Source organism: Culex pipiens, chromosome 3 (genome assembly GCF_016801865.2).
Source record: "Culex pipiens pallens isolate TS chromosome 3, TS_CPP_V2, whole genome shotgun sequence".
Taxonomy (NCBI): Eukaryota; Metazoa; Arthropoda; class Insecta; order Diptera; family Culicidae; genus Culex; species Culex pipiens.
The window spans coordinates 125,108,590-125,116,235 of record NC_068939.1 but is presented as its reverse complement, the minus strand read 5'-3'; the positions used below and the strand labels follow the sequence as shown (position 1 = coordinate 125,116,235).

Sequence of the window (7,646 nt, the reverse complement as noted above, 5' to 3'; positions counted from 1 at the left end):
TCATCTTCGAACAAAAGTAAAAATATTAAAACAAAAAGCCATTTGTACCCAATAGTAACTCAAATGATTAGGATTTATTCAGTCCTAACATGATTACAATAACTTAGAACATCTGCTTAACAAGCTGACTTTGAAATTATCTTTAAAAACTAGGTTGTAAACAATGTCATAAATAATTTTCTCACGTACCGAGCCCAGATGGACTTGAATATCTCTGGCAGAAAGGATAGGCCAGTTTATCTTCATCGTTACTAGAACTCATACCAGATAGGCTCTCGTAATGTCCAACAATATCGTTGTAACTATGCCCTTCTCAACGGACGAAATTCCCGAGTGGCTTAATGCAACTTATTTTGAGAATATTCTCAAAAAAGAACGCAATGATTTTTCAATCAGGGTGCCTTCAATAGATGTGAGCTACGCCCTGTCCAAGGGTGAAAATTACGTCAGTATAATTTTTCGATCTGCGCTAAAGGTTCAAAGCAAATCTCAACCCCTTCACGACGAAAGTTACATTGTCAAGTACACCCCCACGGATGGGGCGGCCAACCTAAAAATGAAGGATTACAAAGTTCACCAGAAGGAAATGAACGTGTACGAGTTGGTGATTCCGAAGATCGATAAAATGATGCGCTCGATTGGTGATCGTTCCAAGCTGTTTCCGAAGACGTTGGCCGTTGATCGAGAGCACGATGCGATAGTCTTTGAAGATTTGAATCATGGAGGATTCGTAATGGCGGATAGAGTGAGTGGGTTGGGATTGGAGCACACCAAGAAGGTTCTGGTGGGATTGGCTAAACTGCACGCTTGTTCTTTGAAATTGATTGAGATGGAGCCGGAGATAGTTGATCGATTCAACACTGGGATCCTGACTCGTCACACAAGTGCGTTGTATTCAATGTTTCAGTCTAGTTTTGATGCGTTAATCGAAGAGATGAAAACGTGGGATTCAAAGTGGCAATACTATTGCGGCAAACTGGAGAAATTGCAACCATACTTTATTGAAAACAGTCTTGCTGTAACCGATCACGAATGCGAAGTTGATCTACGCGTGCTGAACCATGGAGATCCTTGGACTAACAATATGATGTTTCTCAACAATTCTGATGGTAAACCTGTTGAGGTTGTACTTTTGGATCTTCAGTTTTGCAACTACACGACTCCAGCAGCGGATTTACTTTACTTTTTCTACACATCGACTAAGGATGAGATTCGGCAAAATTGTTTTGAAGAACTAATGCAGTACTATTACAATCACTTTTCGGATTACGTGAATCGTCTTGGTTGTTCTAAAAAGATACCAACTTTGCATCAATTTCAACAACACTTATTGAAGAAGATGTTTTTCGGTAATTTTGCTCATTTTATTTGATATTCAAAATAATTATTTTCAATCTACTCAACAGCTGTCAACTCCAGCATCGTCCCACTTCCGATCGCCATCAACGAGGTCACTTGCGATGCCGATTTCGAAGGACTCACCGGAAACGATGATCGAACTCGTCAGTTCAAGCGGACAGTGATGGCAAACAAGAAATACCACAAGATAATACAAGCTCTGCTGCCAGTGTTCGACAGGAAGGGACTGTTGGATGCATTGAAGTGATCTTATGATACAATAGAAAATATCAACTATACGAAATTTAAAAGTTAAATAAATATAGCTAAATATTATGTTTTACCTTGTTTGGCATTTATTTCCGAATAGTCCTAAAACGACTTCTAAGTTTAAGGCTACTAAAGATTGTCTGCAATGATTAAATAGCAACGCTCATTTCATCATCCCCGAAAACTCTCTTCAAACATCTTCCACACACACCGTAATTCCATTCATTAATTCCCTAGCACTCAAAGGTGCGTTGCCGGCTGGCAACAAAGTCACCACCAATATAGTCATAATTCGCGGCGACTCTTCAATGTTCAAGTTTCAACACGTCCAGTCGGGTTTCTGCGCAAAGTCAAGTGTCAGCATAATGGCGATCAACGGAGATTGGATTACCACTGATTTATTGGAGCGAATCCTGCTAGGTGCCAATGAGTGTCGGTTTAAGGTCGTAGGTCATAAAGTTGAAGCTGCTACGAAAAAAGGGGACAACTATGCCAGTGAAATGTACCGAGTGGTAATTGAGTACGAAATGGATGGAAAACGCCAGAAAAGTACTAAAATTATGAAAGTAATTCCATCGGGTGATATTCAACGGAAGGTTATGGAGAAGAACAACATCTTTCCAAGGGAGATTGCAGTGTATCGAGATATTCTACCCAGAATAAGCAAACTTTTGCAAAGCATTGGGGATCCAGTTCAAATTTCGCCAGCCTGTACCTATACAACGGATGACCCGAAGACCATGCTGGTGTTTGAAGATATCAAGGAACGTGGATACCAAATGGTCGATCGACGTATTGGCTTGAATTTAGAGCAGACTAAGCTGGTTCTAAGAAAGTTAGCGAAACTACACGCAGGTTCAGCGGTTGTGTACCAAGAAGAACCGGAAGTAATGGAACCAGTTATGGAGGGTGCGATCACGACTAACCCGCACCGGCAAGACTTTCTGGTCTTCTACAAAATGTGCGCCCGCCAAGTGGTGAAGCTCTTGGAGAGTTGGAGCGATCCTTCGTATTGCGAAATCTTGGAAAAAATACGAAATCTTCCAAATACCACAATCGCAAAAGGATGCCAGGTTTACACCAGGGATGACGCCGTCTTCAACGTGCTGAACCACGACGATGTTTGGACCAGCAACCTGATGTTCAGGTATGAGGACAAGGTGGCGCTGAACGATGTACTACTGTTCGATTACCAGCTAGCGTACTTTGGGTCTCCCGGAGTTGATCTTAACTACTTTTTAAATGGCTCGGTTCAGGATGACATTCGGGAGAAACATTGGTTGGAGTTCATTCGGGTGAGGTTTCTGTTTACTTTCTCAATGTGAAATATCCTTAAAGAAATCTTTTTTCAGTATTACCATACCATTTTAACGGAAACCTTGCGGAAGCTTCGTTACTCCGGGAATATTCCCACTTTACAGGACATCCACGTGGAGGTGGTTAGGACTGGCTTTCACAGTAAGTACACAGAAAAAAATATGTAAATTTACACAGCACGTAATTGCTGTTTCTGATGTAAACTCACTCAATGTAATGTTGAGATATGATGTAAAGAGCAAAAAGTCATGGAAATTACTCTAATGTAAATCTAAATCTAATGTAAATCATGAATCTAATGGAAACGTTGAGCATGGAACCTTAAATCTGATGAATTTCTACCCGGGTTCAGCTTCCTGTAAATTCTCATTTAATGTAAATCATATATCCAATGTATTTCTGCCAAACATTGACTTCAAAACTACCCGAACTAAAAATAGTTATATTTGGTTCTCTTTCTATCGCTCTCATACTTCGCTGGCCCACTGCCTGAGTCCGATCTGAACAAGTTGATGCTTTAGCCGCTCGTTTATAAAATGCGAAGATGGCTCAGTCGGCAGCGGGTAGCAGCAGTAACACCGAACATCCTACCCGTCGTCCGTTCGATTCCAGTCCAGCGTTATTCCACTTGGCCGTCGACGAGAAAGCGTCCGTCCCCTACCTGTGAAACAACTTTTTAAAATCCGAATTTCATTTTGCTGCCCGCTTCAATAATTTTAAAATAGAACATAGGCCACACCCTTTTCCTACTGCAATCCAAGTCAAGCTTCTCATTCCCATTGGCCAATCAGAATTAGTTGATTTGAACTAATGTAAATTCCAAAAGTAATGTAAATTCCAAAACTAATGTAAATTTTCAAAACTAATGTAAATTTCCAATGAATCTAATGTAAATTTCCAATGAACCTAATGTAAATATACATCATTTATCATGATACCTTTTGGTACATGATAAATAATGTAAATTTACAGAAATATTTTTTTCTGTGTATATCACAAACTTGACCGGCTTTAATTGTCCCATAATAGTCAACGTAATTGCTTTTTATATTTGTTCCACTTGGCATTTGATGAGAGGCTACGTCATGTACATTGGGCGATTCAATGCGCGATAAGATAAATTACCTTCCTCTGTTTCCTTTTTCGTGAGGTGTATCATTAGAGCGACCCATAAAATTAAGAGGCAGTATTTGTAAATTCTGCTCGGTTTGTTCTAGAGGTCGTATCGAGGTGCTCCGATTTGGATGAAACTTTCAGGGTTTCTTTGTCTATACATGAGATGAACTCATGCCAAATATGAGCCCTCTACGACAAAGGGAAGTGGGTTAAAACGGGCATTGAAGTTTTAGGTCCAAAACACATGAAAAATCTTAAAATTGCTCGCAATTCCGTAAAACTTCATCAATTCCTATTCTCTTAGATGCATTCGAATGGTCTTTTGAAGCCCTTTAAAATGTGCTATAGACATCCAGGATTGGTTTGACTTTTTCTCATAGCTTTTGCAAATTATTGTTAAAAATTGATTTTTTTTAAACCTTAATAACTTTTTGCAACAACCTCCAACACCCATACTCCCATAGGTCAAAAGTTAGGGAATTTCATGGACTATAAGCCTACGGTAATAACTTTTTGGCCAATCGCAGTTTTTCTCATAGTTTTACGATTTTTCTAGAACAAACATTTTACAACGTTAGTTTTTGCCCTGTAGGCCAAGAAGACGGCACTTTTTGGTCTCAATTTTGTCATATTCGGAATCCTCGGACAATTTCACGTAAGTTAGAAGTATTGGAGTTATAATTTTGGTTTAAAAAATAATTAAATAAAACATTTTTGAAAAAAGACATAGATTTTATTTACCCTATGATCAATACGTCAAATGCTGTATCAAGTAGGCGAAAACTTGTTTTACCCCTAATCCGACAAAATGCTAAATAATATTTTAATTAATTCTAAATGGCAATTTTTTTCAATCAAATTCAAAATTCTAACACCTCAATCTAATGTAAAATTTTCTGAGGAATCCGAATATGTCAAAATTGAGACCAAAAAGTGCCGCTATGAAGGCCTACAGGGCAAAAACTAACGTTGTAAAATGTTTGTTCTAGAAAAATCGTAAAACTATGAAAAAAAAACTGCGATTGGCCAAAAAGTTATTACCGTAGGCTTATAGTCCATGAAATTCCCTAACTTTTGACCTATGGGAGTATGGGTGTTGGAGGCTGTTGCAAAAAGTTATTAAGGTTTTAAAAAAAATCCATTTTTAACAGTAGTTTGCAAAAGCTATGAGAAAAAGTCAAACCAATCCTGGATGTCTATATCACATTTTAAAGGGCTTCAAAAGACCATTCGAATGCATCTAAGAGAGTAGGAATTGATGAAGTTTAACGGAAATGCGAGCAATTTTAAGATTTTTCATGTGTTTTGGACCTCAAACTTCAATGCCCGTTTTAACCCACTTCCCTTTGTCGTAGAGGACTCATATTTGGCATGAGTTCATCTCATGTATAGACAAAGAAACCCTGAAAGTTTCATCCAAATCGGAGCACCTCGATACGACCTGTTTCACATTGGTGAAAAACTCGCTCTTAATTACTTTCAAAATACCTAGTCATTGAATATTTATAAAAAATCTCAGAATGTTAAAATCTCTCTAACTCTAAATCTCTGGAGCGCTGAAATTCGAACTCTTTCATAATCAGAATTTCGAATTCTTTTGTCTTTAAATCTTTGAATCTTTGAATCTTTGAATCTTAGAGGAATCTTTAAACCGTTGAAAAAGAGCCATCCTAACCTCTCAACCGTCACGATCCTCCCTCTTTCCAGGTGTCAACGCGGTGTTCTGTCTGTTGCCGCTGGCCATGATGGAGAACTCGGAGAACGCCGAAATGGACGTATTCCTGCAGGAAAGCGCAGCCGGCGAGGCCTTCCGGGCACAAATCTTCTCCAACCCTCGGTATGAGCCGATTCTGAAGCAAGCCTTGTGCAGGTTCGACCTGTTGGGCTACTTTGATTGAGCTTAGATTATAACTGAATTTAAATAAAAAGGTGGTCAACAATGAGTAAGAGTTTTTGAACGAAAAACAGTTATTTACCGAAAGTCCAAACAGTCTGGAAGCAATATATCATGCTGGATCTTCTTGTTACGACATGTAGGTTTAAGTTGGCGCGTGTCAGTCTAGAACTAGGTCGATCTAACAAGTGACGAAATTACTTCACGTATTTCCTCCTGGCTGGAAGATACACGTCTCATTTTCGTGATACGAGCTTTCTACGCGAAGCGAAATGCATTCTACAAATAGTGCAAATCTAAATGGAATAAATTACACTGATCCAATCCAGAGACCGCAACCATCTCGGACATGCAACGAAGTCGTAAATCAGACGCATCTTCACGAAGACTCGAATGCAAGTATAATGTGTATAAAACCATCCGTAGCCCTGACCAGCCGATGCATTATCAGTAGTTCGGTGTCCAGAAGCACGTCCAGAATGCCGGAAGAGAAGTGCTCCAGCAGGATCGAGGAATCGTGCGAGATTCCGACATGGCTGAACTCCGATTACTTTGAACAACTGCTGAAGAAGGTGAAGGGAGATTCTACGATCAAGGTGCAATCCGTGGACGTGAAGTATGCCCTACCAAAGGGAGAAAACTACGCCAGTGTAATCTACCGGGTACAGGTTGTGTTCCACAGAAAGGATCAGCTCTCGATTAGTCGAAGCTACATAGTGAAAGGAATGGCGCTGACAGATCTTGCCGTTCAGAAGCTGGGCGAGTACAACGTTTACGAAAAGGAGATGGATGTGTACGAGCTGGTTGTTCCTGAGCTCAAACGCCTTTCCAGATCACTTGGAGACCGTTCCGAACTGTACCCATCAGCGTTGACCGTTGATCGCGATCATAACGTGATCATATTTGACGATCTATCCAAGAAGGGATTCATCATGCCGGACAGATCCGTTGGGCTGGATTTGACACACATGAAGATGTCTCTGAAATTGACGGCCAAGCTGCACGCTACGTCGTTGAAACTCGCAGAAATGCACCCAACAATATTCGATCGCTACACCACGGGGATGATGACCCGCGAAACGGACGCATTCTACCCATTTTTCTATGAAACTTTCGATGCTTTGACGAATGAGATCAGCACGTGGGATCAAAAATGGCACTACTACTCGAACAAACTACGGAAGCTTCGCCCACATTTTATAGAGCAGGGTCTGAAGGTGTTTGATCACGAAAGTGACGACGATCTGCGAGTGTTTGCGCAAGGTGATCTTTGGGTGAACAACTTGCTGTTCAAATACGACTCCAACGGAAAACCAATTGATCTCGTCCTGTTGGACTTCCAGTTTGCTTGCTACGCCACCCCCATGATCGACCTGTGTTATTTCTTCTTCACCTCCGCAAATGATGAACTCCGGCAAAGCTGCTTCGAAGAACTCATGCAATATTACTACTATCATCTAGCATGCTATACCAAGAGATTAGGATACTCCAAGAAGTTCCCAACACTTCACCAATTCCAAAAGCAGCTACTCAAGAAACTGTTCTACGGTAAGTAAACCCCCATCAGAAGACCTAAACAACGCAGATATCCTAACATCAAAACCAAAAACCCTCCAGCCGTCTACTCCAGCACGATCCCCCTGCCAGTTCAAATTAACGAAGATTCCACCGATGCAGACTTTGACGCACTGCTCGGCGTTGACGAGCGGTC

At 40.5% G+C, this 7,646-nt stretch overlaps 2 protein-coding genes across 2 annotated transcripts; both read left to right on the top strand.

Moving 5' to 3' along the window:
• Nucleotides 1–10: 10 nt before the first annotated feature.
• On the top strand, nucleotides 11–1,658 carry LOC120412967 (uncharacterized). Its single transcript, XM_039573615.2, has 2 exons — nucleotides 11–1,349; nucleotides 1,407–1,658. Exons 1-2 carry the CDS (start codon nucleotides 281–283, stop codon nucleotides 1,604–1,606), a joined length of 1,269 nt encoding a protein of 422 aa, XP_039429549.1. The 5' UTR covers nucleotides 11–280; the 3' UTR covers nucleotides 1,607–1,658.
• Nucleotides 1,659–1,958: 300 nt separating this feature from the next.
• On the top strand, nucleotides 1,959–7,644 carry LOC120413007 (uncharacterized; the record flags this gene model as incomplete). Its single annotated transcript, XM_052709962.1, has 5 exons — nucleotides 1,959–2,903; nucleotides 2,961–3,066; nucleotides 5,749–5,936; nucleotides 6,190–7,483; nucleotides 7,553–7,644. Coding segments are annotated over exons 1-5 (2,610 nt in total), but the record flags the coding sequence as incomplete, so codon positions are not given.
• Between the last annotated feature and the right edge of the window lie 2 nt (nucleotides 7,645–7,646).